At 42.8% G+C, this 25,616-nt stretch overlaps 1 protein-coding gene across 1 annotated transcript in view; it reads right to left on the bottom strand.

Moving 5' to 3' along the window:
• Nucleotides 1-644: 644 nt before the first annotated feature.
• Nucleotides 645-25,616, bottom strand: part of LOC139374760 (uncharacterized) — a 31,366-nt gene continuing 6,394 nt past the window's right edge. Inside the window, exons 4-7 of the mRNA XM_071115890.1 lie at nucleotides 13,605-13,766; nucleotides 13,081-13,192; nucleotides 11,521-11,648; nucleotides 645-5,048 (exon numbers count right to left, since the gene is read on the bottom strand). Coding sequence (XP_070971991.1) covers nucleotides 4,131-5,048; nucleotides 11,521-11,648; nucleotides 13,081-13,192; nucleotides 13,605-13,766 — 1,320 coding nt within the window. The 3' untranslated portion in view covers nucleotides 645-4,130. The remainder of the gene's footprint in view (nucleotides 5,049-11,520; nucleotides 11,649-13,080; nucleotides 13,193-13,604; nucleotides 13,767-25,616) is intronic.

A 25,616-nucleotide genomic window follows, 5' to 3' on the forward strand; every position in this document is an offset into this window, starting at 1 on the left:
AGGCATACGACTTGTCGGAGTCCGTCGTAATGCTCGGCCTCCCACGTCACCCTGAGGAGGTAGAAGCAAGAGCCACCACTCTCAGGTGGTCAGTGTTTGAGCTCCCTCCTTGATTTCTAGTCATTGTTTGGGTGTTGTTGGGATTGCGGGCTGAATTACACACTAGGTACTACACATTAGACAAGACCCTCAAGGAGAAGACAGACTTGCTGAAAGACTACCACCAGGGGGGGGGGGGGGGGGGGGGGGGGGGTCTGCCACCACTCAGGGTGACCTGCTCTGTTCATTGTGGACCCTGTGGTGTTTGTGTCATAGGAACACGAGGGATTATCTCTTTCAGCCCCATTCCTTGCTCCAACCCTGCACCAAGACTGTGGCGAGCAACACCAGATATCATCAGGCCCTCATGGACTGCAGACTGTAAACGCAAATTGTACAGAAGAGCATATAAAGGTTTATATAAGTCTTTGCTGTACTCACAGAAACATGACATATTAGAACATGTTAACCACAGTCAGTTGAGTTTATTATGATATATTTTCTCCATATGTGTCGTTTCAATTATTAAGTACAATGTTTTGGTTCGACTGAGAGAAGGGAAACGCAGTCCCTGCAATGATTCAAAAATAACCAAGTCAGTCAGCACAGAGTCAATTTTGTATTTAATTTCGACAAAATGGTCATACACTCACATACCATGAAGTACAGTACTTTTATTGCACAAACCGATACGTGACACTATGGTAACACTACCTTTTCTGTAAATCTGGTACCCTCACTTTGATAGAATTCCTTTTTGAATACTTTGGAAAGGGTTCAACATTACATTACACACAGCTTCACTACTTCATGTCTAGTAAACATGAATTAAGGCACTATCATTATCTCACTATAAAACACCAGTCTCAACCAAAAGGGACACAGTTGTCACTCTTCATTAGTGAAGCATTTTTACAGACACCATCACATCAACCATCACCATATCATCTACTCTGCCTCATCATACTCATTCTTTCCTCAGGTCACCTCATCCAGTTCCCTACAATATCCAAATCCACCAGAATGAACTACAAATAAACAAACTAGTACTACATATCACTCTATACATGGGCCGTGTGCGTTTTCTGCTGGTGTGTCCTGAGGTAGCTCCCCTCTGAGAACATCATGTTAGTTGATTTGATACTATGCAAAACGTCTTCGTTCATTTGATACTATGCAAACATGTAAGTCGATTTGATTACTTGACACTTTAAATGGTTTGATAATTCAAAGGTGTGGTCCCACACTTAAAATGATTGAAGACCCTGGCCTGTATCCACAAAGAGTCCAAGTAGGAGTGCTGATCGAGGATCAGGTCCACACCTGTCTAAATAGTCTTATTCATTATGATTTAAAAGGCAAATCTGATTCTAGATCAGCACTTACAGGGGGATGCCCAAGACACGAAGAGTTGGTCACTCTTATACCATGCTCTCGTTCTATCTAAGTAGATGCATAAAGCACGTACTGGACATAAACGGTGGAGGTGCTCTTCTTCCATATAAGTGAAGGGTGGCGGGCGGAAAGCCATAAGCTCCAGGGCGAGACAATTGTAATTGCTGCTGACCTTGGCATAAAGGCAGGGTTGGGTAACAATGTTACCTTGGATAACCCCGGGGCAAACTGTAGGCACGAATGGTGGACTGACAGTGCGTGCAGCTCACTCACTTGCTTTCCGGATGTAAGGGCAATCAGCAAAGCCATCTTGAAGGAGAGATTTTTCAACTAAGTTTTCAAGTCGGCTCAAAAGGTTGCTGTGAAATCGCCTCAAGCACAAAAGACAGACCCCAAGACGGGGCTGAAGGCTTGGAGACTGGGCATAAGCGACGAGCTCCCTTCATGAAACAACACAACAGAGGGTGTTCCCTACTGTGTTGTTGTTGAAGCCTATATGACACGGCCCGAGATAGTGGCTAGATAGGGAAGGTGTTCTCCACTGTCAAGGTCTATGTCCAAAAAGTCCTGCGAGAAGCATAAAACCTCGGATACAGAGCATTGGTAAGGAATAATCTGTTTTTGGTCTCACCAATTCATCAAAAACGCATAATTTGTTTCCATACAGTGAACGTGTAGAAGGGGCTCTTGCATTCTGGATAGCCTCAATGACTCAGAGAGGCAAGCCTGTCACATTCAGATGTACCCTCTCACAGGCCAGGCCCAGAGGGCCATGGTTTCTGGGTGAGGGTGGAAAATCTCTCAGTTCGCCTGGGTCAAAAGATCCCTGCGTAACAGTAGTTGCCAGGGCTCGATGTAAAGCAGGAGACTGATCTCCGCTAACCAGAGTTTCCCTGGTCATCGAGGGGCTACCAAGATGAGGGATAATCCTTGTTGACCAGTGGGCGCCACTCGACTTCTCTGTCTCCAACAAATGCTGTGTGATTGGAGATTTCAAACAAATAATCCACCCCCGAGCAAATCCCATAGTGACACATTAAAACGAGTATTAGCAATAGAACCACACATACACAAGTCTAAACAAAACAACTGCATGAACTTGATAAACTGCGTTCATTTTCTCATTAAAAGTGTCTTTTGGAAAAAATTAAGTAGTTGAATGGAAGTAATAAAAATGAATTTGTGAACATCATTCAGCCTACACAGTACAAACACAATAAGTGTCTGGATGCAATATCCTACCCAGGAATGTTCAACACTGAAATCTGTTACTCTTATTATACCAAATGATATTTTCTGCTGACAACAATGAAAATTAATCTTTGTCTTTAATGAAGAGTTTGATCTAAACGTCAGAAGCTATCGAGTGGAAGGGTTACTTAGTATGCTATTGAGTGGAATGGTGACTTTCTACGATATAGAGTGGGATGATTTTTCTGCTGGTGTATCCTGAGGTAGCTCCTCTCTGAGAACCTCTTCCTGCAGTGCGTACAGGCTTACAGCCTCTCTCCCATGTGGACCTTCAGGTACATCTAAAGGTGGTGCTGGTGGCAACTTTAGGGTTTTCCCCATGTGTGAACCCTCTAGAAGCTATTGCGGGAAAGAGGGAGGGGGGTAGAAACGACAATACACTAAATACAAATATAGATCAATCAAAACCATCCCACTTCTTCAGTCACTCACAGTCCAATCCAAATCAAATCCCTACACAGGTTCAGGGTACAGGATTCCTTGTACTGCCTAAGCTACAGATTGTTACACCAGATGTGATTTATCCGAAGACTTTTGGTATCCATTAATGGGTGTTACAGGATAAGTACTGTTTGGTGTAGCACAGATCATTTTCGACCAACTTTAGTTTGGTGATATTGCCTTCGTCCTCGATTCGTGGAAACAGGAGTCCCATAAAATGTCTGTGTGTAGTTGCAAGGGGTCCGTTTGAATTCAGATGAAAATGATCTGTTATTAAAATAAATATTTTTTTTGCGCTCCATGAAGTAATCCAACAATGTGTACGCCGCCATCTTGTCTATTTCAAGTCTTCTCTCATTGACCGAGACACCTGATCATGTCTCGACACACACCAAAAAATCTAAATAAGCCCACTTCTTCTGACTCACTGACACCCAACACATCCATGACATTTATGGAGACTTCAAACGGATCTCCCAGGTTCCATTGGTCCAAAACCTTCACCTTCACCTCGACCAAAAAACAGTTTCCTATTTTACATCACAATTTTACTTCTCTTGTTTCCTTTCTTTTTCGCCAGTGAAACCCACTCATTCTCACTGTCATCTTCACTCGCCAGCAGTTTCAAACAAAACATCCGTTTCCGACATTGTGCCAGAGTCATCTCTTCTGGTTTCCACCTACCGATCTTATTGGTTTGCGTCATACCTCAAAGGGTGTGGTTAAATGAAAAGGGTATGCTCGCTGTTCTTTCAAATACTTCTTATGACATTACACACCAGGTCTCCTATGATCAGTATCTTTCAAGCAGAGAGAAAGAAAGAGCGGCGTTAGCAAGAACAGAATAGAAAATAGAATAGAAAATAATACGACTTCTCTAAAAACAAGCCTGTTTCAAATGAAAAGTTAATGAAGGGTATGTGGTTGATTACCCTCTTACTATATAATATGTCAGCTAAAGAATGGTTCCCAGATAGCCACTGTTTACAACTCAAGCCACACTGCTACGATTTCTCCCCGTTGTGAACACTCCTATGTCTGATAAGGTTACTCAGGAAGGAGAAGCTCTTGTAACATAGTTTACACTTGAAGGGCCTCTCCTTGGTGTGAACGGTCTGGTGCATCTTCACATAATACGCTTCAGCGAAGCACTTCCCACACGTGGGGCAGGCGTACGGCTTGTTGGCGTCGGTCCTAACGCTCGGCCTCCCACGTTGTGACCCAATGACACCTGAGAAGGTAGAAACAGGGGTATTTGAGCTCCCTCCTTGACCTCTAGCCATTGTTTGGGTGTTGTTGGGATTTGCTGTGTTATAGGCAAGGTACCTCTCGTGGTGAACGCCCATCCTGACCCTGTCTGTATTGGTGGGGTAACCATGAGGTAACTGAGGAAGGCTAGACCCAGGTCCAGGCTTTCTATGAACCCAGTCACCAGGCATTAGACGAGACTCTGAAGGAGAAGACAGACTTGCTGATAGACTACCACCAGGGGGGTCTCCCACTACTCTCTGTGAAAGCTGAAGCCCAGGGTGACCTGCTCTGTTCATCATGGATATTGTGGTGTTTGTATCATAGGAACAGGAGGGTCTGTCTCTATTATCCCCAGGCCCTGCTTCATCCCTGCACTGAGACTGTAAAGAGAAGGGTCTGGGCTGCAGACTGGATCGCTGACTGGAGCCTCTGTCTCTCTGATGACCACCAGGACTGAGGTGGTTCTGTCCACCTGTCCACTGGTTGTGTTCTGTGTGGTGGTGGAGTCTCTGTTCCTCGTGGTTCGGTCCTGGTTCCAACTCGGGAAGTAAGAGCGAAGGCTCCTGATCCAGTGTCCTGATCCGGAGCCAAGGTTTGTGACCATTTGTTTCAGAGGTCCAGTCTCTCCCGCCAGCAACACCAGATATCAGCAGGTCCTCATGGACTGCAGACTGTAAACACAAAATGTAGAGAAGAGCATATAAAGATGTATATAAGAAAGTCTTTACTGTACACACAGAAACATGACATAATAGTATAAAATGCAAACCATAGTCAAGCCCAAGCACTCTTCTGAGAAGGCTTTCCACTAGATGTTGGAACATTGCTGCGGGGACTTGCTTCCATTCAGCCAGAAGAGCATTAGTGAGGTCGGGCATTGATGTTGGCGATTAGGCCTGGCTCACAGTCGCCATTACAATTCATCCCAAAGGTGTTCGATTGGGTTGAGGTCAGGGTCTGTGCAGGCCATTCAAGTTCTTCCACACTGATCTTGACAAACCATTTCTTTATGGACCTCGCTTTGTGTACAGGGGCATTGTCATGCTGAAACAGGAAAGGGCCTTCCCCAAACTGTTGCCACAAAGTTGAAAACAGATTAGTCTAGATTAGAATGTCACATTGTATGCTGTAGCATTAAGATTTCCCTTCACTGGAACTAAGGGGCCTAGCCCGAACCATGGAAAACAGCCCCGGACCATTATTCCTCCTCCACCAAACTTTATAGTCAGCAGCATGCATTGGGGCAGTTCTCCTGGTATCCGCCAAACCCAGATTTGTCCGTCGGAATGCCAGATGGTGAAGCGTGATTCATCACTCCAGAGAACGCGTTTCCACTGATCCAGAGTCCAATTGCGGCGAGCTTTACACCACTTTAGCCGACACTGGCATTGTGCATGGTGATCTTAGGCTTATATGCAGCTGTTTGGCCATGGAAACCCATTTCATGCTGGTGTTGCTTCCACAGGCAGTTTGGAACTCGGGAGGTTCTGTTCTGTGAGCTTGTGTGGCTTACCAGGGCAGATATAGTATGGCAGACATTTGATGAACTGACTTGTTGGAAAGGTGGCATCCTATGACAATGCCACGTTGAAAGTCACTGAGCTCGTCAGTAAGGCCATTCTGCTGCCAATGTTTATATATGGAGATTGCCTGCCTGACTGTGTGCTCGATTTAATTAACCGAAAAGCAACGGGTGTGGCTGAAATAGCCAAATCCACTCATTTGAAGGGGTGTCCACCTACGCCACCGTTCAAAAGTTTCGGGTCACTTAGAATTAGAAATTAGAAATTTTTTGTCCATTAAAATAACATCAAATTGATCTAAAATACAGTGTAGACATTGTTCATGTAAATGACTACTGTAGCTGGAAACTGCTGTTTTTTTAATGGAATATCTACAGTTGAAGTTGGAAGTTTACATACACCTTTGCCAAATACATTTAAACTCAGTTTTTCACAATTCCTGACATATAATCCTAGTAAAACTGTTTTAGGGCAGTTAGGATCACCACTTTATTTTCAGAATGTGAAATGTCAGAATAATATTAGAGAGAATGATTTATTTCAGCTTTCATCACATTTCCTGTGGGTCAGAAGTCTACATACACTCAATTAGTATTTGGTAGCATTGCCTTTAAATTGTTTAACTTGGGTCAAACGTTTCGGGTAGCCTTCCACAAGCTTCCCACAATAAGTTGGTTGAATCTTGGCCCATTCCTCCTGACAGAGCTGGTGTAACTGAGTCAGGTTTGTAGGCCTCCTTGCTCGCACACGCTTTTTCGGTTCTGCCCACAAATTTTCTATAGGATTGAGGTCAGGGCTTTGTGATGGCCACTCCAATACCTTGACTTTGTTGTCCTTAAGCCATTTTGCCACAACTTTGGAAGTATGCTTGGGATCATTGTCCATTTGGAAGACCCATTTGCGACCAAGCTTAAACTTTGTGATTGATGTCTTGAGATGTTGCTTCAATATATCTACAATTTTCCTTCCTTATGATGCCATCTATTTTGTGAAGTGCACCAGTCCCTCCTGCAGCAAAGCACCTCCACAACATGATGCTGCTACCCCCGTGCTTCACGGTTGGGATGGTGTTCTTCGGCTTGCAAGCCTCCCCCTTTTCCTCCAAACATAACGATGGTCATTATGACCAAACAGTTCTAATTCTGTTTCATCAGACCAGAGGACATTTCTCCAAAAAGTACGATCTTTGTCCCCATGTGCAGTTGCAAAAAGTAGTCTGGCTTTTTTATGGTGGTTTTGGAGACGTGGCTTCTTCCTTGCTGAATGGCCTTTCAGGTCATGTCGATATAGGACTCGTTTTACTGTGGAAATAGATACTTTTGTACCTGTTTCCTCCAGCAAAGTAGATGTCTTAACCGACTTGCCAAAACTATAGTTCGTTAACAAGAGTTTTGTGGAGTGGTTGTAAAACGAGTTTTAATGACTCCAACCTAAGTATATGTAAACTTCCCGACTTCAAATGTACATAAGCGTACAGAGGCCCATTATCAGCAACCATCACTCCTGTGTGCCAATGGCACGTTTTGTTAGCTAATCCAAGTTTATCAGCATCCCGGAGTCGCCTCTTCACTGTTGACGTTGAGACTGTTGTTTTGCAGGTACTATTTAATGAAGATGCCAGTTGAGGACTTGTGAGGCATCTGTTTCTCAAACTAGACACTCTAATGTACTTGTCCTTTTGCTCAGTTGTGCACCGGGGCCTCCCACTCCTCTTTCTATTCTGGTTAGAGCCAGTTTGCACTGTTCTGTGAAGGGAGTAGTACACAGTTGTCACGCCCTGGCCATAGAGAACCTTTTTTTATTGTCTATTTTGGTTAGGTCGGGGTGTGACTAGGGGGGTTGTTCCTATCTAGGTTGTTTTGTTTCTATGTTGGCCTGGTATGGTTCCCGATCAGAGGCAGCTGTTTATCGTTGTCTCTGATTGGGGATCATATTTAGGCAGCCATTTCCCCACTGTGTTTTATGGGATCTTGTTTCTGTGTAGTTGCCTGTGAGCACTGCATGAGCTTCACGTGTTGTGTATTCTTTATTGTTTTTTGTTAGTTTCACTCCAATATATGTGGAACCCAGATCACGCTGCAATTTGGTCCGAGTATGCTTCCAACGACGATTGTGACAACAGTGTTGTACGATATCTTCAGTTTCTTGGCAATTTCTCGCATGGAATAGCCATAATTCGTCAGAACAAGAATAGACTGACGAGTTTCAGAAGAAAGTTCTTTGTTTCTGGCCATGTTGAGCCTGTAATCGAACCCATAAATGCTGATGCTCCAGATACTCAACTAGTCTAAAGAATGCCAGTTTTATTGCGTCTTTAATTAGCACAACAGTGTTCAGCTGTGCTAAAATAATTGTAAAAGGGTTTTCTAATGATCAATTAGCCTTTTAAAATGATAAACTTGGATTAGCTAACACAACGTACCATTGAAACACAGGAGTGATGGTTGCTGATAATGGGCCTCTGTACACCTATATAGATATTCCATAAATAATCTGCAGTTTCCAGCTACAATATTAATTTACAACATTAACAAGGTCTACACTGTGTTCATGATCAATTTGATGGTATTTTAATCAACAAAAATTAGCTTTTTTTTCAAAAACAAGGACATTTCTAAGTGACCCCAAACTTTTGAACAGTAGTGTATGTTTCTATATACAATGCATTCAGAAAGTATTCAGACCCCTTGACATTTTGTTACGTTACATTCTTATCCTAAAATTGATTATATAGTTTTTCCCCTCTTCAATCTACACACAATACCCCATAATGACAAAAAATAAATAGTTTTTCATTTTTTTGCAAATGTATATATACATTTTTTGGGGAAATATCACATTTACATTAGTATTCAGATCCTTTACTCAGCACTTTGTTGAAGCACCTTTGGCAGCGATTACAGCCTTGAGTCTTCTTGGGTATGACGCTACAAGCTTGGCACACCTGTATTTGGGGAGTTTCTCCCATTCTTCTCTGCAGATCCTCTCAAGCTCTGTCAGGTTGGATGTTCCAGAGATGTTCCAGAGATGTTCGATGGGGTTCAAGTCTGGGCTCTGGATGGGCCACTCAAGGACATTCAAAGCCTTGTCCCGAAGCCACTCCTGCGTTGTCTTGTCTGTGTGCTTAGGGTCATTGTCCTGTTGGAAAGTGAACCTTCGCTCCAGTCTGAAGTCCTGAGCAGGTTTTCATCAAGGATTTCTCTGTAATCTGCTCCATTCGTATTTCCCTCGATCCTGACTAGTCTTCCAATCTCTGCCACTGAAAAACATCCCCACAGCATGATGCTGCCACCACCATGCATCACCGTAGGAATGGTGCCAGGTTTCCTCCAGACGTGACGCTTAGCAGTCAGGCCAAATAGTTCAATCTTGGTTTAATCCAAGAGTCCTTTGGGTGCCTTTTGGCAAACTCCAAGCGAGCTGTCATATGCCTTTTCATGAGGAGTAGCTTCCGTCTGGCCACTCTACCATAAAGGCCTGATTGGTGGAGTGCTGCAGAGATGGTTGTCCTTCTAAAAGGTTCTCCTATCTCCACAGAGGAACTCTGGAGCTCTGTCAGTGACCATCGAGTTCTTGGTCACCTCCCTGACCAAGGCCCTTCTCCCCCGATTGCCCAGTTTGGCCGGGCGGCCAGCTCTAGGAAGAGGCTTGGTGGTTCCAAACTTCTTCCATTTAGGAATGATGGAGGTCATTGTGTTCTTGGGGATCATCAATGCTGCAAAAATGTTTTGGTACCCTTCCCCAGATCTGTGCCTCAACACAATCCTGTCTCTGAGCTCTATGGACAATTCCTTCAAACTCATGGCATGGTTTTTGCTCTGACATGCATTGTCAACTGTGGGACCTTATAGAGACTGGTGTGTGCCTTTCCAAATCATGTCCAATCAACTGAATTTACCATAGGTGGACTCCAATCAAGTTGTAGAAACATCTCAAGGACGATCAATGGAAACAGGATGCAGCGGAACTCAATTTCGAGTCTCATAGCAAAGGGTCTGAATACTTATGTAAATAAGGTATTTCTGTTTTTTATATTTAATAAATTAGCAAACATTTCTAAAAACCTGTTTTTGCTTTGCCATTATGGGGTATTCTGTGTAGATTGATGAAAAACAAAATAGTTTATACATTTTAGAATAAGACTAACGTCACAAAATGTGGAAAAAGGGCAGGAGTCTAAATGCTTTCAGAATGCACTGTATAGTTTATCTAACAATATGTAGCCATTGGAGTTAGTTATAAAAAAATGTCCATGTGTTGATTTAAGAATTTAGTATAATGTTTTGGTTCAACTGAGATGAGGGAAAATCTGTCCCTGCAATGATACAAAATTAAGTCATTCACCAGAGTCAGGTTGTATATAATTTCAATATGGGCATATACTCACCAAACATGAAGTACAGTACTTTTATTACACAAAACAATACATGTGACAAGTATAATCACTTTTCTCATGACCTTTTCCTTAAATCTGGTAGACTCGCTTTGATCAAATTCATTTTAGAAGACTTTGGAAAAGGTTCAACATCACATTACACATCTTCACTACTTCATGACAAGTAAACATCAATTAAGGCACTACTATTATTTCATAATAACATACCAATATCAACCTTTTCATCATTGAAGCATTTTTACAGACACCATCACACCAACCATCACCATATCATCTACTCTGCCTCATCATACTCATTCTTTCCTCAGTTCACCTCATCCAGTTCCTTATACATCCACAACCAACATAACTAACTACAAACAAACTAGCTACATTACATGTCACAATATTCTATACATGGGCAGTGTGCATTTTCTGCTGGTGTATCCTGAGGTAGCTCCTCTCTGAAAACCTCTTCCCGCAGTGCGTACAGGCAAACGGCCTCTCTCCCGTGTGGGTCTTCAGGTGTATCTTCAAGTGGTGCTGGTGGGAGAACCGTTTCTGACACTGGGGGCAGCTGTATGGTTTCTCCCCTGTGTGGACTCTCTGGTGCCTCTTCAGGCTCGACAAATAGGAGAAGCTGTCCCCGCACAAGTGGCAGCCGAATGGTTTCTCCCCTGTGTGCATCCTCTGGTGGATCTTCACCTGATTGGGGAAACTGAAGGTTTTCCCACAGAACGAACACGGGAAGCGCTTCTCTTTAGCGCTGCCACCTTTAGTGATTCCGTCTCTACTACTGTGATTTGTCAATGGGCTTGTGTTGCCATTTGGTGTTGAGACACTGGCATTGTCTGAGGTCTGGTTTAACATTAGGAGAGTGTGAGGAGGATGAAGGCCAGGGAGTGTCTGTGTTGTCTCAGGGTCCATGTTCCAGTTGATAGATCCTATAGAAGGCAGGCTTAAGGCAGCACCTGTTAGGGGGTTAACCTGAGGTGCCATCAGTCTGTCTGAATCACAACTATAGGAGCAGGACGGAGCATCGCTAGCCGAGTCTGTGTCTGTTCTCTCCAGCCGTATACGGACACCTCCACATCCATGAAGACCAAATCTACGCCTTGCCCTGGTCTCAGCCAATCTGTTGTCATGGAGACTAAGTTCAGATGTTGTTTTGTGTTCAACTTTCTGTTTCTGATTAACAATGTTGTTCCCCAGCCCAGAGTTGAGGACGCTGTCCCATCCACTGACCTCCACTATGTCACCTCTGGTCCTGGCCTGCTTGGTGATGTTGTCCACTGGGCCCTTGGCTGCACCGGTCTGGGTCTGGGAATCCATGATGGCCGCCCATTTTCCTCTGTTATCCTCCAGCCAACAACCTGAGGGTTAGAAAATAGACTTAATATGTCAGAAAACTCTATACATGGAGTTTATTTTGTCAATTACCTGGTCAAGTGCATACATTATAACGTGTGTGTTTTGTATGTAAAAATAAGATGCACTGATTTAATTTTATGAATGAAGAAAATATATTACTGTATGTAGCAGTGACATGCATTCAGGGTAGGCAGTGTCTTGTCATCTTCATTTGGGAAGTGTGTAGTGATCTGGTACAAAATGAGCAAGCAGGCCAGGGAGAAAGGCAGACTCACTGTATCCCTTTTTCCAGCCCTTCAAAACTCCAAACTCAATGCAAGGCATTGACATGACTTGCGCGTGCGTCTTTTCTACCTTATACTGGCAGCTAACGGACGCCAAAAGGCAGGCAGAGAGCTTCGCTGCCTTTCATGTGTCAATATGTCCCATTCATTTTCATTGCACTCAAATAATACATGTGTATTGGCACGAAAGAAGTAATGAGATAGGCAGGAGTATAGACAGAGCTCGCTCCTGCCTGTGGACGTCACACGTTATCTGCCGCCTTTTGGCGGTTACGTTCGTTTTACTGCTAGCTAAAGTAAGCTGATCAGGATGGCTAACACTTTGCATCTGAAACAGTTTCACTGGTTTTCACTGATTATGACAGAATCATCAAACTAGGGATGATTTATTCTATAAATGTCTAGCATACTTGATGATGATCTGACCAACTGGGTTTGTCTTGGTGTAATATAACAGTAGGCTATGAAAACTCATGTAGTTCCATCCAATTATAAGTATGAAACTTTGTCTTGAAACTTTTTCATCAGGGTTATCCTTGTGTTATTATTGATCTAATGTTGTATTATCATGACTCTGTTATTATTCTACTATGAGAAATACTAGATACATACTATGACAGCAATTCACTGTAATAGGTACACAAGTTGTACCTGACACAAGTGACGATTAAACTGAAATGGTGTTGTGTTACAGCCTGAATTCTAAATATTTTTTCTCACCCATCTACACACAATACCCCATAATAATAAAGTGAAAACATATTTAGACATATTAGCAAATTTATTCACACCACTGAGTCAATACATGTTAGAATCACCTTTGGCAGCAATTACAGCTGGGGCGGATACAAATCTTTCGTTCTGCCCCTGAACAAGGCAGTTAACTGTTACTGGCCCAAAGCTCTAACCACTAGGCTACCTGCCGTCTCAGCTGTAATCGCTGCCAAAGGTGATTCTAACATGTATTGACTCAGGGGTGTGAAAAATTAGCTAAAATGTCTAAAAACACGGTTTTCACTTTGTCACTATGGAGATGAGGGAGAAATAATATTTTGAATTCAGGCTGTAACACAACACAATGTGGAATAAGTCAAGGACTATGAATACTTTTATAAACACTGTACGTAGGCTATATGTATTTCTCTCTTACCTTGCTCCCCCATCTTTAGTCCACTCAGCAGGTGAATGCTCTCTGGTCCGTCTTCTATCGTCTCCTCTTTGACCAGCAGCAGATCAGGCTTCCCATCCTCCATGTCTACTGACTGTAAGAGATACAGAGTGAGAGGATGTTGGATCAAGAAATCTGATGAGCACCTTGCTATGGAGCATCTTCTGATTGGGCAATGAGGGATTTCTATGAGTATTATGTAAACATGTTAGTTAATTTGATACTATGCAACCATATTAGTTGATTTGATTACTTGACACTCATTAAAATGGTTTGATAATTCAAATGCATGGTCCCACACATAAGGCAAAATGAATCAACACCTGGGCCTGTATCCAGAAAAAATCTCAGAGTAGGAGTGCTGATCTAGGATATTTCCATATGATCTTATTCATTATGATCTAAAAGACTAAACTGATCCTAGATCAGCACTCCTACTCTGAGAGGCTTTGTGGATACGGGCCCTGACCTAATACCATTCAGACAGTAGTTCACAGTGGGCTCACCTCAGTGAGACTGTGTGTGGTCCTGTGCTGCTCAGCTGGTTCCTTTGTGGGTTCAGGAGGTGTAGTCTGGTTGTCTTCTATGATCATGGTCCCCTCAGGGTTCCCCAGACCCTCCTCACAGCCCTCCTCCTTCACCAGCAGCACCTCTGGACCCTCCTCCTCCTGGAAGAGACAGGTGATACAAATTACACAGACATATACTCCTTCAAGTACGTACACACACAGATAATACACTAGGGCTGGGAATTGCCAGGGATGTCACGATACGATATTGCGTTTTGATGTTCCAAACAGAGAGAACCAGAGAGAACCATGAGAAAAACTAATTAAAAAAAAATATGGAGAACAAGCTATGAAGGAAACATACTGGAGTTTTGGTGCAGGTACAGCCAACCAGCGCAAAAATAATATTGTGATAGTCAAAACGATACAATATATTGCCCAAAATAATATCCCAATATGTAACTGTACTGATTTTTGCCCCATCACTATAATAAGCACACTTTCAACATGGAATGTTTACCCACCCCCAATACCTTTCAGTCCTATACCATTTCACCAAGTAAAATTCCTGAACATGCAAATGTACAGTCACCTCAAATTATTGGCACCCTTAAAAAATATGAGCAAAAAAAGACTGTATAAAAAAAATTGCTAAGCTAAATTATATGCTCCCAAAACTGGGAAAATTATATTATTTTATACTAATAGAATTGCTCAGAGAAATATTTTTTTTTAACAAGGATTTTTTTCTTCTAAAATAGAATTATTCCAATACTCCAGCACCCTCGATAACGACACTGAGCCTTTTTCCAAAATATTTTATGAGATTGGAGAACACATTGGGAGGGATATTAGATCATTCCTCCATGCATAATCTTTCCAGATCCTTGAAATCCTTGGTCTGCGCTTATGGACTGCCCTCTTCAATTCAAACAACAGGTTTTCAATGAGGTTCAAGTCATTGCAAAATGTACATTTTGTGGTCAAATAACCATTTCTTTGTGGATTTTGATATGTGCTTGGGGTTAGTTTCAGTCTCCTGGCAGAAGCAACCATGTTTTTAGCTAAAATTTCCTGGTAGTAAAGTTCATGATGCAGTTGACCTTAAGATTCCCAGGACCAGTGGAAGCAAAATAGCCCCATAACATTAAAGATCTTTCTTGGCAGGCTTAAGCACAACCTTCCCAAGAAGGTACCCACTATCAATCACTATGGAAAGATACCTAATAAGATAGCACTCTCGGGCGAAAGCGGAGGAGAATGATTGACGTACAGGACAGACCATGAAGGACAACGAACAGCTAAACAATTTATCTAGGGTCTACAGATGTGTGAAGATTTGTAAAAACGAGAGGTCTGAAAACACATCTGGGTTGCCAGTTCTTTTCTGGCTGTGCTGATTGGAGATTATCAGAGTACACGATCATTAAGCCCTGATCGTTCTTAAGATGGTCTGCTGCGTCAGCAAAGAAGGAATGGGACATGTTCGACCGAGACATGGATCAAGTGCTGGAGATGTAGGGAAGAAAATCCGAGCCATGTCAACTATCATCTGGAGCATAGGGGCTGGCAGCCTTGGAAAAAAACATCAAGACAAGAGAAAACCGACATCTAAAGAACATAACAACCCTAAGACGTGACCTGCGGAGGCTGAAGAAGGCTTTTCACCAAGCTAGGGAGGGAGCAAAACCAGCATTGAAGGACATCTGAGACAATCTGAGGGAGCGTATTAATACCTTGTGCCGAGCTGAATACCATCGCAGGGACCATCGCAGGGACAGAAGGAGGCGGATGAAGAAGAGGACAGACTTTACCCTTCCAGTATCTATCAAAACCCATGGGGGACAAAAGATCAGGAGAACTCAAAGCAACGAAGGAAGAGGTGGAGGAGCACCTTCGTGGAGTCCACAGTGACCTCAGGCATGAAAAGGAGCTGGAAGAGATGTCAAAACTCGTCAAACCAATGAAGCCACCATCCCCTTCGAGGTGTCCGAACCCAGCTGGCAGGAGATTACTTTCTCAAGAAGGCCAGGGGAAGATCAGCACCAAGGTCTAATGGTATTCAGTACAAGGCTGCTGAAAGTGGCATGGAGGAAAAATTATCTTGCAGAAAGCTGGCAAGTTGCTGAGGGCTGTTTCATTCCCAAAGAAGATAACTCCACAAACATCAAGCAATTCCGAAACATCTCACTCCTCAATGTGGAAGGTAAAATCTTATTTGGAATCCAGGCAAAGAGGTTGGCAACATTCATGTTGGACAACTACATCCATACAAAAGGGCAGAGTTCCAGCTGTCCGGCTGCCTTGAACACACAATCTTCATCTCAAAGATCGAGGATGCAAAGCGGAACCAAGAAGGCCTGGCAGTCCTGTGGCTGGACCTAACCAATGCCTACAGAACCATACCCCACAAGCTGGTGCAAACCCCACTCATGTACCTGCAAGATTCCAGAAGCTCCTCCAATGCTACTTCAAGATGCGCTTCACAAGTGGAGAGGCTGGAGGTAGGTATTGTGGCCGGGTGCACTCTCAATCATTTTGTTTTCTACAGCTATGAACTTCCTCGTTAAATCAGCAGAGAAGCTCAGACAGGGTGCAGTACCGGCAAGCGGCGTCCAGCAGGCACCAATCAGAGCATTCTTGGACGATCTGAAAATGAAGTCAGCTCCAGAAGGCTGATTTTGGAGGATCTGGAAGAGCTCATCAAATGGGCCAGAATGGAGTTCAAGTCTGCAAAGTCAAGAAGCCTAGTCCTGAAAAAGCGACAATTCAAAATCAAAATCAGAGAGGAGACCATTCCCACCATCAGAGAGAAGCCTGTGAAGAGCCTGGGAAAGTGGTACAGGGCCGATCTCAATGACAAAGATTGTGTGAAAGAGATGTTCTTTCAAGCCGACAAGTGGATGACATCTCTGGAGAAGAGCGGCCTAACAGGAAAGTTTAAGGCATAGGGCTACCAACACTGGGTACTTCCTAAACTCCTCTGGCCACTGCATGTCTATGAAGTAGCTCTTTCAACAGTGGAGGCACGAGACAGGAAAATTAACCACTTCCTCAGGAGATGGCTGGTCGTCCCAAGAATTTTCTGCTCCATCGACAGCTAGAATGAGAAAAAAATGAGGAATAGCAGTGGAATGTATAGCAGATGTTTTACGGGCTCCTGACCAATTCTGATATTTGTTGTGACTCTTTGCACTGATATATAAAAAAAATATATATTACATAATGTTGTCGCCATCGGATTCTTCAATTTCCTCACCCCAGACCAGGCCTAATCCCCAACACTCGGAAAGAAAGAGACGGTGATATAGAGGCCAACGTGCAGGAACCAATAAATACTTATTTTCCACCATAATTTGCAAATAAATTCATTAAAAATCCTACAATGTGATTTTCTGGATTTTTTTCTTCTAATTTTGTCTGTCATAGTTTAAGTGTACCTATGATGAATTACAGGCCTCTCTCACCTTTTTAAGTGGGATAACTTGCACAATTGGTGGCTGACTAAATACTTTTTTGCCCCACTGTATTTCTAAAGTAAAACTAGTCCTATATCGACATAACCTGAAAGGCCGCTCAGCAAGGAAGAAGCCACTGCTCCAGAAACGCCATAAAAATCCAGACTACGGGTTGCAACTGCACATGGGGACAAAGATCATACTTTTTGGAGAAATGTCCTCTGGTCTGATGAAACAAAAATAGAACTGTTTGGCCATAATGACCATTTTTATGTTCGGAGGAAAAAGGGGGAGGCTTGCAAGCCGAAGAACACCATACCAACCGTGAAGCACGGCGGGTGGCAGCATCATGTTGTAGGGGTGCTTTGCTGCAGGAAGGACTGGTGCACTTCACAAAATAGATGGCATCATGAGGTAGGAAAATTATGTGGATATATTGAAGCAACATCTCAAGACATCAGTCAAAAATGGCTTAAGGACAACAAAGTCAAGGTATTGGAGTGGCCATCACAAAGCCCTGACCTCAATCCTATAGAACATTTGTGGGCAGAACTGAAAAAGCATGTGCGAGCAAGGAGGCCTACAAACCTGAATCAGTTACACTAGCTCAAGTTAAACAATTTAAAGGCAGTGCTACCAAATACTTATTGAGTGTATGTAAACTTCTGACCCACTGGGAATGTGATGAAAGAAATAAAAGCTGAAATAAATAATTTTCTCTACTATTATTCTGACATTTCACATTCTTAAAATAAAGTGGTGATCCTAACTGCCCTAAAACAGGGAATCTTTACTAGGATTAAATGTCAGGAATTGTGAAAAACTGAGTTTAAATGTATTTGGCTAAGGTGTATGTAAACTTCCGACTTCAACTGTTCGTACATATCCCCAACAGAAGCCATGGATTACAGGCAACATCTGCACTGAGCTAAAGGCTAGAGTTGACGCTTTCAAGGAGAGGGACACTAACCCAGATGCTAATAACAAATCCTGCTATACCATTTGAACCATCAAAAAGGCAAAGTGTCATTACAAGACTAAGATCAAATCCTACTACATCGGCTCTGACGCTGATCGGATGTGGCAGGGCTTGCAAACCATCACAAATTACAAAGGGAGACCCAGCTGTGAGCTGCCAAGTGACACGAGCCTACTAACCTACCAGACAAGCTAAATGCCTTCTATACTCGCTTTGAGGAAAGCAACACTGAACCATGCGTGAGAGCACCAGCTGTTCTAGATGACAGTGATCACGGTCTTCGAAACCAATGCGAGTAAGACCTTTAAACAGGTTACATTCCCCAGCAAGAAAAACAAAATGTCGCTCAAACAGAAGGGGGAACTAACAAAGAGTCACTGACCACAACCAAAACAAAACTGTTGGGATTTTAGGAGGGGTTCACAAAATTTTCCCAAGAAGAGGCAAACAAAACAAAAACCCACACCAAACTTAAAGACAGGAAGCAAAGCAAAAAGTGGAGCAAAACAGGGAAGATTAGATAAAGGATTGTTTGTCTACAAATCAAATAGGGAGAGCCAACTAAAGGTGTTAACTTTCCATGTCTCTCAAGACAACTTGAGCACTGGGCCAGCCACTCTTAAATATTACCTGGGACAGCACAGGTAAAACACCTTACGACTAACGAGATGAACAAGCCAGCACAGGTGGAATACATACTGACTAACGAGGTGACACCAATCAGTGCGAAAGTGCTAACGCCCAACCTCAAAATATAAATGGAAAAACCAAAGCCTGTCACAAGGTTAACATTCACAGGGCCGCAGGGCAGATGACCCGCTGGCAAGTGTCTTCACTGACATTTTCAACCTCTTCCTGACCCCAGTCTAACACCTACAAGCAGAACACCATAGTCCCTGTGCCCAAGAACGCCAAGAAAACCTGTCTAAATTAGCACTCACTTCTGTAGCCATAAAATGCTTTGAAAGACTGGGCATGGCTCACATCAACACAATCATACCAGACACCCTTGACCCACTCCAATTCGCCCACCTCCACAATAGATCCACAGATGATGCAATCTCTATTGCACTCCACATTGCCCTTTCCCACTTGGACAAAATGAAGACCTACGTAAGACTGCTATTTATTGACTATAGTTCAGCGTTCAACATCAGGTGGTGAGAATAGGCAACAACATATCCGCCACTCTGACCCTCAACACAGGGGCCCCTCAGGGGTGCGTGCTTAGTACGCTCCTGTACTCCCTGTTCATCCTCCCTGTTTTTTTATTTTATTTTGTGTTATTGACTGTACGTTTGTTTATGTGTAACTCTATGTTGTTGTTTTTGTCACACTGCTTTGCTTTATTTTGGCCAGTGTCATGACGTTGGCCTGGGGGATAGGTTTATGACAGTCATAAATACCTCTTCCCCCCCTTTTTCCTCTCTCTACTCTACTGAGGTTACATTTGCAAAACCCTTGGTGAACATAGAGATTCTGGGAACATCAGAAGGTGGGGGGAAATGAAATATATTCTGGTAATCCGAACAATTGAACAGATGCGGTGGTACTTAATGAATATGATGTCAGTTCGGTTGTCATCTGAGACATTCTCATCAATGATAAGATGACATAAACTCGACAGTGGAAAGTCTACACATCAGAGTTATCGGATTCACATGGAATTGTTGTTCAATATAAATGTTTGAATATGAAATTATTTGTGATGGGATGAAATGTGATTTTATCTTCTAAGATGTGAGATTTGGGTTTTCATAAAATAGGGCTCTGCTCAATCAGTGGCCCGCCCCTGTGAAGGGACATGGGCTATGAAACTTTTCAAACACGACCTCCTCTCCCTTCCTATATAAGCCCTTGACGACAATATAACTTCCTGTTCCGAGGATGTAGGACGACGGTCCGATGTCAGAATGGTTCAGATAATAACTACAGAATGAAGCCAACATCAGCGTGAGCTTTGGTTGCGAATGGTATGAACTTTGAACTCTTATTCACTACAGAGGTATTACCTCCTAGCCATTGAGTTAGCAACAGCAACTGCAAATGCAGGTTAGGAAGGAACAGACAGAGTATCCGGTCCACCACACAACAACGTTACTACAACGTATCCAATTGACAACCAGAGACATTCTTCAAAGGACTCGGTTGGGCAACACAGCCTTCCATCTACCACCAACCTACCGAAGCGCAGCTCAGAGTAAATATTTATTGCATTTTCCTTTTCCAAATGGGCGGAAATTTAGAATGCACAAGATACTGTATTTACGATAGCACAGCTTCGGCCTTTGTTCCTCAGTCTTCCCGCTCCTTCACTCAAACCCAGCCCGTTTTCTTTTGTGTAACAAGCTGTCATATCTGTTCCGCCCGCTAGGGACGTTTTCCTTTATGACGTAATTTGTAATCAATATAACTGATTTAATTATGTGTATGTGTAATTCTGTGTGATTAGTTAGGTATATAGTAAATAAATAATTAAACCCAATTTTGTATTGCTGATTCAAATTGTTAGCCAGGGTTCGTGCAGATAACCAAGAATTTACAACTTTCAGATGAGACTGAATTAAGATGACGATTGATATTGACTGCTATTGATGTAAAATATTACTAGGTCTTTAAGAGTTTATTCGGAAGATAACAGCTCTATACATATTATGTTGTGGTGCCCGACTCTCTAGTTAATTACATTTACATGATTAGCTCAATCAGGTGATATTAATTACGGAGAAATTATTTTATAGCATAGCATGTCATATCACTTAATCCGGCATAGCCAAAGACACGAGGTTGCAGTTGTAAATGAGAACTTGTTCTCAACTGGCCTACCTGGTTAAATAAAGGTGAAATAAAAAATAAATTAAAAACCCACGACTGCGTGGCCAACCACGACTCCAAACACCATCATTAAGTTACCGATGACATGACGTGATAGGCCTGATCACCGACGATGATCAGACAGCATAAAAGGAATTCAGAGACCTGCCAGTCTGGTGCCAGGAAAACAACCTCTTCCTCAACGTCAGCAAGACAAAAGATCCGATCGTAGACTACAGGAAACGGAGGGCCGAGCACGCCCCCATTCACATCGACGGGGCTGTAGTGGAGCAGGGCCAAGACCTGCAAGTTCCTCTGTGTCCACATCACTAAGGATCTATCATGGTCAAAACACACCAACACAGTCATGAAGAAGGCACGACACCGCCTCTTCCCCTCAGGAGGCTGAAAAGGTTTGGCATGGGTCCTCAGATCCTCAAAAGGTTCTACAGCTGCACCATGGAGAACATCTTGACTGGCTGCATCACAGCTTGGTACGGCAACTGCATGGCATCTGATCGCAAGGCGCTACAGAAGGTATTGCGTACGGCCCAGTACATCACTGGGGCCGAGCTCCCTGCCAACCAGGACCTCAATAACAGGCTGTGTCAGAGGAAGGCCATACATTTTTTTAAAGTCTTCCAGCCACCCAAGTCGTAGACTGTTCTCTCTGCTACTGCACAGCAAGCGGTACCAATGCATCAAGTCTGGAAACAACAGGACCCTGAACAGCTTCTACCCCCAAGCAATAAGACTGCTAAATAGTTAGTCCGGGTAGCTATTTGTTTAACCATTTAACTATCTGCATTGACCCTTTTTACACTAACTTTTTTGACTCATCACATACACCTCTGTTACGACTTACTGTCTGTCACTTTATTCCTAGTTATGTACATATCTACCTTAATTACCTTGTACCCCTGCACATCGACTCGGTACTGGTACCACTTGTATATAGCCAAGTTATTGTTACTCATTGTGAATCTATTATTACTTTAATTATTATGCATTTTATTTTTATATTACTTCTCAATTTTCTTTCTCTCTGCATTGTTGGCAAGGGCCCGTATATAAACATTTTACTATTAGTCCACACCTGTTGTTTACAAAGCATGTGACAAATACATTTGATTTTATTTGAGAGGTCAGAACGGAGGTGAGAGATTGAGGTCAGATCGGGTCACAAGTGGTCAGCCAGCAGAGCGCTCATACAGGCGGAGCAACGGCAACAACAGACTGACATTGTTGGGTCGGTAAACCAAGGCAGACTGGGTGTGGTATGCAGAACCAGGTCAAGCTGGAAGAAAGCAGAGTGTTGAGGCATGGTGCAGAGGGAGATCAGCCATGTAGCCATGAAAAAATAGGGCAGCTGGACACGTCGAGAGAGTATGCGAGACAGGGCATTCACCTGGCAACACTTCTAGAACATGAAAGGACAGCAGATTAAGTTTCTGGCTTGCTCTGTGTACAATGTTTTGCCCACACCAAAAATCTCCACATGTGGAGCCCAGCTGCACAATATGTGGATGACAAGCCTATCTCGAGTATGTGCTCTCCTACTGCAAAGCAGGTCTGACCAATGGTTATCGTTCTCTCGTCTAGAGGCACCAAGCAGGTGGTCCTCATTTAGCTCGGCTACAGTGGCTTCGCAGGCCAATCACTCTGGAGAGCCCTGAGGCTACTAAGCATTGAAGGAGTGGCAAGGAAGAAGCTAGTGGCTGACGTAAGCAAGCAGGCAGAAGTGAACATCCTGTTGGATCTGCCTGAAGTGGAATGAGCGGTGTCAGCGCCAAGGAGGCAGTAAGGAGGCAGAGCAGAGATGAGTGGTGGATCGATGGGGTAGTTCCAGGATGCCAGTTCTGCCGTCAAGCCCCACTAAGGTGTCGCGGCATATAGTGTAGTCTGTAGTTTAGACTGTTTATAGTGTACTCTGTAGTTTTCTTTGCCTGGTATGTACATACTGTATGTGGGTTGAGTAAATTCTGTGTCGATACAGTGCCTTCAGAAAGTATTCACACCACTTAACTTAAAAAATATATATACAGTGCCTTGCGAAAGTATTCGGCCCCCTTGAACTTTGCGACCTTTTGCCACATTTCAGGCTTCAAACATAAAGATATAAAACTGTATTTTTTTGTGAAGAATCAACAACAAGTGGGACACAATCATGAAGTGGAACTACTTTTATTGGATATTTCAAACTTTTTTAACAAATCAAAAACTGAAGAATTGGGTGTGCAAAACTATTCAGCCCCTTTACTTTCAGTGCAGCAAACTCTCTCCAGAAGTTCAGTGAGGATCTCTGAATGATCCAATGTTGACCTAAATGACTAATGATGATAAATACAATCCACCTGTGTGTAATCAAGTCTCTGTATAAATGCACCTGCACTGTGATAGTCTCAGAGGTCCGTTAAAAGCGCAGAGAGCATCATGAAGAACAAGGAACACACCAGACAGGTCCGAGATACTGTTGTGAAGAAGATTAAAGCCGGATTTGGATACAAAAAGATTTCCCAAGCTTTAAACATCCCAAGGAGCACTGTGCAAGCGATAATATTGAAATGGAAGGAGTATCAGACCACTGCAAATCTACCAAGACCTGGCTGTCCCTCTAAACTTTCAGCTCATGCAAGGAGAAGACTGATCAGAGATGCAGCCAAGAGGCCCATGATCACTCTGGATGAACTGCAGAGATCTACAGCTGAGGTGGGAGACTCTGTCCATAGGACAACAATCAGTCGTATATTGCACAAATCTGGCCTTTATGGAAGAGTGGTAAGAAGAAAGCCATTTCTTAAAGATATCCATAAAAAGTGTTGTTTAAAGTTTGCCACAAGCCACACCAAACATGTGGAAGAAGGTGCTCTGGTCAGATGAAACCAAAATTGAACTTTTTGGCAACAATGCAAAACGTTATGTTTGGCGTAAAAGCAACACAGCTCATCACCCTGAACACACCATCCCCACTGTCAAACATGGTGGTGGCAGCATCATGGTTTGGGCCTGCTTTTCTTCAGCAGGGACAGGGAAGATGGTTAAAATTGATGGGAAGATAGATGGAGCCAAATACAGAACCATTCTGGAAGAAAACCTGATGGAGTCTGCAAAAGACCTGAGACTGGGACGGAAATTTGTCTTCCAACAAGACAATGATCCAAAACATAAAGCAAAATCTACAATGGAATGGTTCAAAAATAAACATATCCAGGTGTTAGAATGGCCAAGTCAAAGTCCAGACCTGAATCCAATCGAGAATCTGTGGAAAGAACTGAAAACTGCTGTTCACAAATGCTCTCCATCCAACCTCACTGAGCTCGAGCTGTTTTGCAAGGTGGAATGGGAAAAAAAATCAGTCTCTCGATGTGCAAAACTGATAGAGACATACCCCAAGCGACTTACAGCTGTAATCGCAGCAAAAGGTGGCGCTACAAAGTATTCACTTAAGGGGGCTGAATAATTTTGCACGCCCAATTTTTCAGTTTTTGATTTGTTAAAAAAGTTTGAAATATCCAATAAATGTTGTTCCACTTCATGATTGTGTCCCACTTGTTGTTGATTCTTCACAAAAAAATACAGTTTTATATCTTTATGTTTGAAGCCTGAAATGTGGCAAAAGGTCGCAAAGTTCAAGGGGGCCGAATACTTTCGCACGGCACTGTAAATTGTGTTACAGCCTGAATTTAAAATGTATTAAATGTATATGTATTTGTCACTGACCTACACACAATACCCCATAATGTCAAACTGGAAATATGTTTTTTTTTAAAACCATTTTTACAAATGAATTCAAAATGAAAAGCTGAAATGTCTTTTCTCAATAATTATTCAACTCCTTCGTTATGGCAAGCCTAAATAAGTTCAGGAGTCACATAATAGTGTTTAACATGATTTTTGAAGAATTTTGAAAAGAAAAATGGGCAAATCTTGCACAATCCAGGTTTGGAAAACTCTTAGAGACTTACTCAGAAAGACTCACAACTGTGATTAGTGCCAAAGGTGCTGCATTGACTTGTGTTGACTTAGGGGTGTGAAAACGTATGTAAATTGTGGCAGCACAATGTATTTCATGTATTTTCAAACACCATAATATAAATCAATTGAATGAATCTAAAATATCAGAAATAAATCGTAAATGATAAAAGCCAGTGAAATGATTTGAGCACAGAAGTAAGCCCCAACAAGCTTCACATGTGCATTGAGAGTGAGAGTGGGTAAGACCTTAACTACATAAAGGAATATTAGACTGAATATAGCCATAATATAGACAACGACAAAGGAGAATAGAATTCGAAAAATTTGAAAAATACATCCAGTGTGTGGATGGCAACAGTGCATTTGGAAAGTATTCAGACCCCTTGACTTTTTCCACATGTCGTTACATTACAGCCATATTCTAAAATTGATTAAACCAGTTTTTTTCTTCATCACTCTACACACAATACCCCATAATGACAAAGCAAAAATGGTTTCTCCCATTCTTCTCTGCAAATCCTCTCAAGCTCTGTCAGGTTGGATGGGGATCGTCGCTGCACAGCTATTTTCGGGTCTTTCTAGAAATGTTCGATCGGATTCAAGTCCGGGCTCTGGCTGGGCCACTAAAGGACATTCAGAATCTTGTCCCGAAGCCACTTCGGCATTGTCTTGGCTGTCTGCTTAGGGTCGTTGTCCTGTTGGAAGGTGAACCTTTGCCCCAGTCTGAGGTCCTGAGTGCCCTGGAGCAGGTTTTCATGAAGGATCTCTCTGTACTTTGCTTTG

The sequence above is a fragment of the Oncorhynchus clarkii genome, chromosome 19 (genome assembly GCF_045791955.1).
Source record: "Oncorhynchus clarkii lewisi isolate Uvic-CL-2024 chromosome 19, UVic_Ocla_1.0, whole genome shotgun sequence".
Classification (NCBI taxonomy): domain Eukaryota; kingdom Metazoa; phylum Chordata; class Actinopteri; order Salmoniformes; family Salmonidae; genus Oncorhynchus; species Oncorhynchus clarkii.